Source organism: Sorghum bicolor, chromosome 5 (genome assembly GCF_000003195.3).
Source record: "Sorghum bicolor cultivar BTx623 chromosome 5, Sorghum_bicolor_NCBIv3, whole genome shotgun sequence".
Classification (NCBI taxonomy): Eukaryota; Viridiplantae; Streptophyta; class Magnoliopsida; order Poales; family Poaceae; genus Sorghum; species Sorghum bicolor.
In genome coordinates, this window is record NC_012874.2 from 5,032,323 (window position 1) to 5,043,399 (window position 11,077).

Below are 11,077 nucleotides of genomic sequence, written 5' to 3' on the forward strand. Positions count from 1 at the left end.
CCATCGTAGGTGATCCTTCGTCGCCCCACGGTGGGCGCCAATGTTGGGAAAATGCTCTCCGCACGCCCCAGCGATACGGTGGATCGAGAACCTTCTCACTCGGTGCCGTGAGAGGTTTGAGCGCTGGCGAGCAGTGAACTCAACAGTAGGTGAATACAGTGAATGCGTTCTCTCTGTCCATTAATGACGGCATCGCGCCCTTTATATAGGGCTCAGAAACCGACCCAATGACGTTTACAAAAATGCCCCGTGACGGTGGGGGAATATCCCAGCATATTCTCCTATTGCGGTCTACTGACTCTAAGCCACTTGTGTAATTTCACCTCACGATCTCCACGCGTGTCTCCTGTCTAGGGCTTCAGCAGATCGGAGACGCAGATCCTCCGCCTGATCGCGGATCCTTCGACACTTCATGCGTCGGAGGTTCTTCGGCTCGGGCGCGTCGTAGGTTCCTCGGTTTAGACGCCGTGGAGGTTCTCCGGGCCGCTTGGTCGCCGATCCTTCGACGCTTCTCCGTCGGAGGTCCCTTATCCCGGACGCGTCGGAGGTTCTTTGCCTCCGGCGCGTCCTTAGCCATCCTCAGACTTGGGAGGGTCGGAGGTTCCTCCTTCCTCTGCTTGTTGGCCTCCGACGATGTCAGTCCCTGCACACACTTAGCAAGACAAGTCGAGTCATCAACGACAGTCTCTTTCTAGGGTCCTCCACGCGCATTCCCACGGAGGTTTCCTTGGCGAAGGATATCCTCCGACCCTTCGGGAGTCGGAGGTCCCTCGGGCAAAGGGTATCCTCAGACGCTACCAGGGGGAAGGATGCGGCCATTCCCCAACAATCACTATGCAGATCTACTCATGTGGAGTCTAGCAAAATTGAACTTTTTATTTTATGATTGTTTTGTGATTTACTATGATTTTTAAAGATTCAACCAAAATAAAAAAAAAGAAAAAGACTCAACCACCTTTAAAACCGCTTACAACCGGGCAAGTGAGGTAAAACGCACACAGTTTCAAAAGTTGAGGGAGATGGTTTGTCCGATTTTGGAGTTCAGACAGGAAAAACAGACTTTTGCAAAAGTTGGGGGAGGAAAAGTGGACTTTTTTTCTCAAAAATTAACTAGCCTCTTACCACTATTGCCAAGCTAAGCCCAAGTCTGGCTAGCCCGCAGTGAGCATCCGCGTTTTGACAGGGCTATCATATGGCCCATGGACAGCCAACCAACCTACACTTAGGAGTTAAGACGTCCCAACGGCTTTTACAAATCGCTGGCTCACGTGAAGCCTATATAAAAACAATTAAAAAATAAAAAGTTAGATAGCAGTAAGTATGTCAGAAACTTGAAAAAATGTTAGAAACATGTGAGCTTAGCTTATCTGCACTCGCGGCCGGCGACGAGGACTTCTGCCTCATCTCCTACCTTTGTCCTGGCGGTTGAATCAAATGACCACGAGAGGAGAGCGTAGGAGAAGGATTTGGTGGTAACGCTACAACTTCCTGAATGCAAGCTACTCATTTGGTTTGGTGAAACAAACTCTAGTCTTACTGACCACAGCGAAGCCAGCGGGCGAGGCCTGACACGGCGGGCATGAAATCAAACACGCCCAGTACTATGCAACAGTATTATCAAAAAAATATGTATATTGGCCATGTTTTCTTCGCTTCATCCATATATATACTAATCACATATGCTTTCAACCACATACTTACGTCCTATTTGGCATAACTTAACTTCACTAGTAAAACTTCATGAGTAACTTTCTAGATAAAACTGAGCTATTTTGGAAAAAGTGTTTGGTAAAATATATAGCTTCACCAACTACTTTTTGCATAAATGAGAAGAGAGAAATGAGAGAGAGAGATGCAATAAGCTACTTTTTTCAGTATCATTCCAGCTCATGTCTTTATGAGAGGAGAAGAAAAACAGTGTCACTCGTAAAGCTATTTTAGAAACAAGTGTTGATCAAAAAATAAACAGCTCATGAAGCTGTTGTGAGTTGTACTAAATATGCCGTTACGTAGAGTATTAGTATATCCTACTTCTCAACCGGCAAGTCAGGTATATATTGTTCTACTTTTCAACCGACCAAGCCAAGTATATTATTCTACTTTTCACGTGACACGGCGTTGTCTTGGCAGAAGATAGCTTAGCAAATACTAAATGTCCGTACACATCTTGTTTCTGCGATGGTCACCAGCTTACTTCCTGAGCTGAGAGGCTTTGAACCTGAATGGGAGCTGCTGCTGGTGACGCCAACGATCATGCCTAGGAGAGATTTTGATGAGCACACACACAATAACAAGGTTCGCTTGAGCTTATGAGCCAAATATACTAACTATTTAATAGTGTTTTTCTCTCACAACAAATCAACAAACAGTACATTTAAGGTCCAACGCTGTAGAGAACAATGACACTGGCCAATGGTGGGTGCAAGCGTAGGCAGAGGAAAAGAGCCGGCGATCCCCGGTCTGTGGACATTGATGACCAAACCTTTTATTGAAATATATGGCGAGCAAACCATCATTTTAATTACACAAGTAAATACTCAGTAATAGACAAGCACCCATAAGCAACTCTAAATAGTTGTGATAAAAATGTAAATAATCACCTCCAGCCAGTTCTTGTAGAAAAATTGTCTCCCCACATTACAGAACCATACATCCATTAGAACAAAGCAAAAACAAAAAGATAAAGTTTGGTATAATAATTATCACGCAATGATAAAATCACGAAATTTCATTCTTATTTAAAATTACAGATATAATATTGTTTAACTTTTCATCGTGTTCTTCACACAAGAGATTAAGACAACCTAGTTGACAATGCAAGTATTATTCTACTTTTCAACCGACCAAGCCAAGTATTCTACTTTTCCACGAACCAAGCCAATTATTCTACTTTTCAACCGACCAAGTCAAGTACTCCTCCTGTATAGGATTTAGAAGTCATTTAGGACACTGACACGGTCTTCAAAACATAAGTTTGACCTATTATTTTTATAAAAATATTTAGAAAAAAATAATAATATACATATACTTTTATGAGAGTATTTTTCAAGACAAATCTATTCATATATTTTTTACATTGGCATACTCAATAAAAGTTACTGATGATTTATATTTAAAATGTTTGACTTAAATTTTGTCTAAAACGACTTCTAAATGGGAGAGTATAATGCTTACTTTTCACGTCAGATGGTCCAGCTGTTTCTTATCTGAAAGAGGTATGCAAATATTCCACGTCGGTACAGACAGCTGGTTTGTCGGATGGTATATATATAGGAGTATGTGCCATTTGATTATCGCCCGTGGCAGTGAGCTCCATTTGCGACTGTGTTTCCGAGATTTCCGCCGAAGACACGAGTATCTTCACAAGGTAACATTAATTCTCTCCATTTCTTTTTTTTTCATTTATATATTCTCATATACTTCCTCCATCCTATAATAGTGTTTTAGCATTCAAATTTTTTACTTAAATATCATGCATTCTAGAGAACAAAAACTAACTTTATATTAAATACTTTCTATTTATCAACCAATCATCATATTAACCTCATATTAACCACGTTGATTGTAACATTATTAGAAAGTAAAATGAGAGTACATGCAATTTATGTTCTCTTTTAATTTATTTTAAAATTTTTAAAATATACCATATTACATAGTAGAGGGAGAGTTGCACCACCCTCTCTTCAATTTTAATGTTTCACTCCCCTTTGCTTGTGCTACATACGTATAGTCAGTTCAAAAGATTTTGTGAGGAACAATGCAAATTGATGGCTCACTAGGTTGTTATCTAGCTTGTATATTGTATAATTAGCAACCCTATAATTCTCCAGAAATATTAAGGGAATTTGTTGTGATGCACTACCGGACTCAGAGTTTTCCCTTGACGGCTAGATACCGTCAGGAAAGACCTGTTGGGCAGCCGTCACAAACAAGCCGTCAGGAACAGCTCGACAGGAATGATCATCTTTTGACGGTTGGCCGATAGGAAACAATTCCTGACGGCAGCTTCTGACGGCTTTGCTTTGATTGGTTAAAACTTTAGTCCTGATAGTGTGACCGTCAGGAAAAATAATACTGACAGAAATCTATGATTATTTCCTGTCACTAGCCGAACGGAATGGGGCAGACCGCGGGTGTCTGGATAGGGTTTGGCAATTTATTTCTACATGTCGGACCCACAGCTCTGTAGCTTGGGCGTGTCCGCATGACCGCGTGGGAGAGGACTACCGTTGGTTCGGAGTCAGCCGTCAGGAGTCATCTCGGTGTTCCTGACGGTTTTTATCTTTCCTTCGATGTACCGTCAGGAGTAATCAGAACCAATCCTGACGGATCTAGGAACCGACAGGATCTTTTTATGTTCCTTACGGTTTGGACAGAACTGATAGGAAAAATCGCAACCGACAGGAAAAAGCTCGTCTCTGGTAGTGTACGTGAAGGGGTTGGCCGTTCTGGCCAAATAGAGTATTAGAACAGTCCTAGGAGATTTGTAATTTGAGTTGCTGTTCTTACTCGGCCCTTCTATATAGAACATTAAACGTAGATGGCTAAGGACATCTTGTTATGATGGCTTCCTTCCAGCACGTGAAAACTAGATAATGGCCATTGGGGCGCCAGAATTGTATCATAACTTGTTACTGGAGATGCAATCATTTTATTTCATGGCACTAAAGAACTGCCCTAACTGTGTAGTTGCCTTTCAATAAAATATATCCAGCAGCTAACTTTAATTTATAGAAGCGCCAGAAAGAGGTGAAAATCAATTTTAATGTGTCCATGTAGTTAATAAAGATTTCATGCAATTCTCGCTTTGATTTTCCGTACTATATCGCTTGAGCTTATCTGCCAAATCTGTCAGGTACTGAACAGTGTTTTTTTTTTTCTCATAATAAATCAGCGAACGGTACTTTCACCCATATATTATGAGCCAGCCCAGCCGCAGGTCAAGAAACATGGAGGACCATTCCGAGCTAGATGCTGCTGGAACGTCCGTAAGAGGTGCACGCCCAGTGGATCATCGTCATCGTCCTCCAGTCCAAGGTATATGTTTATTACACGGGGTTTTGAACCGAAGCCAAGAAATTATTCCATCCCAAAAAGAAAATTAAAGTAGCTTTTTTTTTTGCTGTCCTTATGGAATGTTGCTGAATTACTACTAGGCAGATATACCACATAGATGTGTATCTCTTGAAACAATTTTGTAGAAACGGAAAAGTAGCAAGGTGACCCACGGAAATAGCTTCAGCAGTTAGCTATTTTAACTCTAACATTTAAATAGTTTTTAATGTAATAATATTTTTGTTTGCATAGTTTTTAAAGTAAATAAAGGTAAACAGTCATTTAAGTTATGTCATCCAAGGACAAAAAAGGATTTGCCATGTCATCTCTGTGTATAGATATGAACCAATGTGTGTTGGCCCGGCAGGTGGCTCTCAGTCTCTTCGCCCCTGTACATCAAGGCCTAGCGAAGGAGATGAAGGCCGCGAGCGTCTTGGGCCATCGTACCATGGTGGCGTCGAGAACATACTAGTTTGATGTTAAAATGAGTGTGGTTTAACCTTGGATTGAACCGTAACCGATCCACTGATCCATTTATTGTCAAATGGAGCACCGATCGACTAAACCATTTAAGTAAATTTCTAACCCGCGGTGCACCAATGGATATCATGGTTCGACCCACCCCATGTATATTGCTTTTGGTCAACCACTATACTCTAAAGATCAGTGGATAGATAGATACTTATACATCACAAAAATATTATGATTTGCATAATTAATAAGCAATGATGTTCACATAACATAATATATTAACTCATCACAGAACTAATGGCAAAAGTCGATCATGAACCACTCATTATCTTTTTGATTGAAAAGCACAAGATCGCCCGCAATGCAACGCAAACTAAACCTGCCGCTGCTGCTGTCTACTCTAGAGAGTCTACCTGCCAACAATGTGAGCCGCTGGATGCTGCGTGCGTCGTCCTACAAGGTACACCGTGTTCTGTTCGCATTGCCATTTGGTGATCTGGAAGCAGCAAGGTTGTTGGCTGGCAATGGGGAAGGCGAGGTGGTGGCTCAAGAGCATCTTGGTGGGGAGGAAGGAGAAGGACAAGGCGGCTGCAGCTGTATCAGCAGCAGCAGCAAGGCGACGCCACGCCGCTGCCGGCCGCCGCCATGAGGAGCCCCCGGGAGAAGAAGCGCTGGAGCCGTCCCCGTTGCTGTCGGCGCAGCAGGGCAAGATCAATAGTAATGCGGCGCCATCCCCGTTGCTGTCGGCGCAGCAGGGCAAGGTCAATAGTAACGCAGCGCCGTCCCCATTGCTGTCAGCGCACGAGCTCGACCAGAGCGAGCATGCCGTTGTGGTGGCCGTGGTGGCAACGGTGGCCGTCGACGCCGCGGTCATGGCTGCCGCCGAGGCTGCTGCCGCGGTGGTCCGTCTGACAGTGACGGCTGCGGAGGACAGCCATCTGTCCGTGACCTGCCGCCGACGGCTGCCACGGACACGGACGATGGAGGAGATCGGGCGCTGGTGCCGTTCTACCCGCTGGCCGGGAGGCTGGGCGTGGGCGAGGGCGGCCGCCTGCACATCGACGGCAACGCCCAGGGCGCCGCCGGATGGATGGGAGGCAGGAGCGGATCGACCCACTCGATCCAAAGGTTCGATGGATTTGGAATCACTAACCCTAACTCACTTAATGGACCAGAAATGGAGCCCATTTAGACCATTTTTTGGGCCGGTTCAAAGAACCTTTGGGCCGAACCGAACCATCCCATTTTTAGTTTGATGACATCAAGCTATCATGTATCCTACTTGCATGCATGCGTGCCACACTAAAAAAGAAGCATCAGGAACATCCATCATCAGACTTTTTCTTATTATAAACATTTCATCTTGATGGGAGTTTGATTTATTTATTTTCATATCTTATTAATGTGCAATTTTGATTTCTTCTTTTCAGACTCAATTTTTTCTATTTTGTATTATTCATTGAACATTATATATTTTGTAGTACTGTTGTTTAGTTAGAACTTAGCTAGTTTGGTCCAGTATTTGGTGAAGTCAATTTGGATTGCCAAATTAACTATCCGTGACAGGTAGTGGTAACTTCCCTACTGTTTTTATTATTTTGGCTACCATATGTCCATATGGATGGCCAAACCATCTGATTGGAAAACATTGATAGTCAGCCTGGCTATCAGCGAACACAATTTTGACGCATAGCGAACAGTAATTAAGACCATGTTCAGCCCATATGAAAGAGGCGTAGCGCAACCTCAACTCCGACCGCTTTGTTATTTAGATTTCGCTCTCTGGTTGTTCCCTCTCGACTACTACTCCGACTGCGCAGACAGTCAGCGCGCCCATGGCAATTCTCCTGTCCTCGGCTTATCTTGTTGCTTGGGGTTCCGAACTGACAGTACTGCCATTGCTTGGGGTTGCTCTCCTGGGTGCTGGATGCCATTGCTGGCCAGTTCTTCAGACAGTGCATATTCTTTTATTTTACTTTTTGTTATTAATCTCATAATTATTATACCATTTTAGCAAACGTATGGGCTCCTTTCTACATTGTTATATTTATTTATATTTGTTTAATTTGTTTATGTCTTCCCTTCACTCAGGCAACGAACATGTCTCTGAAGACTACGTGAAGCATGTGGAGATGCGGCTTCAGAGCGTGCTCCTCCCAAAATATGTCACTGATGAGTCGGAACAACCACCAACAATCTACAAGGTTCCCCAAGAGATCAAAGGTGGTAACGAGGATGCTTACCTCCCCTTTGCTGTTGAAATTGGCCCATTTCCGCACTACGAAGTAGCCAAGAGAAACAAGGGCTACTTCTACCATCAGTACGAACAACTGCAGGAGTACAAATGGCATTGTGTTCGCCGGCTCATTGGCAGACACCACCTTCTCCAGGAGCCTGAGAGGACGCCAGTGCTCCTTCACCGGTGCCTCAACTCTTTGAGGAGCCTAGAGCCACGGATCCGAGCATCCTACCAAATGGATTCTTCCACGCGAGCTTATGCCTCAGTGACCTACCGGCAGCACCTGGCTCTCAACATGTTGCTAGATGGATGCTTCATCCTTCAACGCCTTCTCAAGTACGCGCACATTGCGAAAAGAGAGGAGGCGGAAGCAAAGGCAAGTAGCAAAGAGGATGAGGAAGAGGATGATGATTGGACCCAGGTGTTCGGCAGGTGCTGGGTCTGGAGTTTGGTCACATCCGACCTGCTGCTGCTCGAGAACCAGATCCCTTTCTTCGTCCTGCAAAGCTTGTTCCATGACCTTCGGACAGACCCAGACCAGAGCAGCGACATCCTCATCGCCGGCGCCCTCCGCCTGTTCCGCTCCCTCCGGCCACAGCCACTGCCACTGCCCTCTTCCGACATCTCCCCCAGCAATGTGCACCACCTGCTACACCTCTTCTACCTCTCTGTTGGCCTGCTTCCAGGCCCAGCCATGGCGCCGCCAGAGCCTGACAGCCTGCGCAGGTACAGGACGCCGCCGTCGGAGCTCTCCCAGTGGATGCCATGCGCAAGGGAGCTGGAGGAGGCTGGCGTCAAGATCAAGGCTAGAAAAGGTGTATCGAGCTTCCTCGACGTGAGGTTCGACGCCGGTGTCCTGGAGATCCCAGTGCTGCAGTTGTATGACAACAGCGAGCACGTGCTGCGCAACCTGATCGCCTTCGAGCAGACCTATCCGCTCACGCCGGGCCATGTCACCGCCTACGCCATTTTCATGGACTGCCTCGTGGCCTCATCGGAGGACATGCGGCTGCTGCAACTCAGAGGCGTGTTGATGAACCAGATCAACGGCGTGCGGGATCAGGACAAGGACGACGCAGCGGCCGGGTTCTTCAGCGGCCTCTGCCATGGGGTCCAAAAGTCCAGCGACCGCAACTACCTCGCCGGCATCATCGCGGAGGTGAATAAGTACCAACAAGGAAGATGGCCCCGTTGGCGAACCGCCCTGGTGCGCAACTACTTCAGCAACCCATGGGTGGCCACGTCGCTAGCTGCCGCTGTGTTCCTGCTCGCCCTCACCTTTATGCAAACCTTCTTTGCTGCCTATTCTTACTTCAAGCCGCCCCATTGAGTCCTTCTTCGACCCTGTTTGGTGGATGTTGTTTTACTGTTGTCACGCCATGCATCTTGGTATTTGGCTGAGATACATACTACTGTGTGTTGTGTGCTGCGGCTTTTCAGTGAAATATATATATCGCAATGCAGACCTGATATCGCAATAAGCTAGGATGCAATGCAGACTTGATATCGCAATAAGCTAGGATGCAATGCAGACCTGATATCTTGGTTTTTCAGCATAATATAAGCTAGGCACATTCCTGCTTCACATATTCTCATTACTTGTTAAGTTTGTGGTGATGCTTCCATATCTTGCTTGCAAAATGTGAATACTATCATGGCTTAGCAACCAAAGGTCCTGGGATCCTAAGGGCGAAAATTGCAGACCCGACTGAAATGTGTTAATCGCAGAATTTTTGTTAATTTTAGGATGGGATTCACTTATTTTCATGACTCAAAAATTTCATGTTTACCTTATATTTGCCTCAAGTTCGGTAAACATATCATCAAGAGGTATGAATTGAAGAGGAAATAAAAAGATTACAGCTTCATATGTTTATGCTTTTGTTCTGAAGGAAGGATTTACAGGTTTGTATGAATGGCAGACTAAACTACAAATTCGAATTTTGCCAAATTTTTTCTCAGCTATGATGCTGTTTCAGGCAATACCGAGATGGGTGATAAAATTCAGTTGTTTCAGATCCAAAAACGCTGCCCAAAATAAAAGTCATTCCATTGAAGTAGGTCATTCCAACAACTATACAGGCGGGGCGAAATAGGCGAGTTAATGCAGCCGCTCCAGCGACGACTCTGATGTGGACGTTGGGTGCCGACACCGGATCCCGAAAAGGAGGAGAATTGATCCGCGGGCTGCCACTGTGTTAGCGTCTCCCTCGCCGGCGGTGAGGAGAAGCCAGAAAGGAAGTGAAATCGGAGAAGGGAACCAAAGATTGGGGAGGAAGAAAGGGAGGTAGACGAGGACAGCCGGCAGAGTTTTCGGCGTCTGATTAATATGTATTCAGTTCAAAGTTGGGTTTCTTAGCACATTCTCCACTTTTCATATGCCTCACTCACACTTGCACAGCGCATTGCCATTCTGTGCTGGATATCTTGGAGGTTTTGGACATCTTCCTTGATCTGTGCCTAGGCCATTGGCCTTGGTCCGGGTTGCCATGGTGAGGGGTACTGACACGCTCCCACCACTCTGGACAAGGCATGCATGTCCCCATGCCAGAGCACTTGGGAACTGTTGCTTCATGTAGTCAGCATCTTCCCAGGTCGCGAGCTCACTGTCAACGCTGGACCACTTGATCAAGAACCACTAGTACAAAAAAAGCTCTACGCAGACAGTGGAGCATAATTTTTACAGACGGTTTCAATTAAAGAACGCATGTAGAAAGAAATCAGCTTACCCGACTCAACAGTTTGTGAAAATCAATTTTCACTGGCGGTTTTCCTAAGAAAACTGGCCGTAGAAATGGTGCATTTCATAACAGGCGTATTTCTACAGGCGGTTTTCCTAAGGAACCGCCATTAAAAATCATATCTCTAAAAATCGTTTGTACAAATAATTTGAAATTGATTTTTTTAAGTTTTTCAGATGACCTCATTTGAAAAAACTGCTAAAATGAAAGATGTAGATCTCAAAAAGTTGTGAAACTTTGTAGTTAATAATTTTTTCATTTAAAATTATTTTGTCGTCGAAAACTACGTTTCAATTTCTTAAATTTGAAATTCAAATTTTGCAAATAACCTCGGATGGAGAAACTACCAAAAAGTTGTAGATTTTGAAAAGTTGTGATGTAGTTGACAACTTTTCCATCTGAATCCGTTTAGGGTCTCAAACAATCAATGTATGCTTGGTTTAGAAAAATACGTAGGCGTCCTCAAAAAATCAAACAAAAATAAATAAACTCAACATGAATGCAACGGACATATTAAATTAAGTTTAAAAAGTATGAGAAAATCATATTTTCTCTCTTTAAATTATATAAG

At 44.5% G+C, this 11,077-nt stretch overlaps 1 protein-coding gene across 1 annotated transcript; it reads left to right on the top strand.

The window, feature by feature from the left end:
* Positions 3,269 to 9,346, top strand: LOC8073626 (UPF0481 protein At3g47200). Its single transcript, XM_002449010.2, has 3 exons — positions 3,269 to 3,367; positions 4,895 to 5,037; positions 7,618 to 9,346. The coding sequence occupies exons 2-3, from the start codon at positions 4,920 to 4,922 to the stop codon at positions 9,093 to 9,095; spliced, it is 1,596 nt and encodes a 531-aa protein (XP_002449055.2). The 5' UTR covers positions 3,269 to 3,367; positions 4,895 to 4,919; the 3' UTR covers positions 9,096 to 9,346.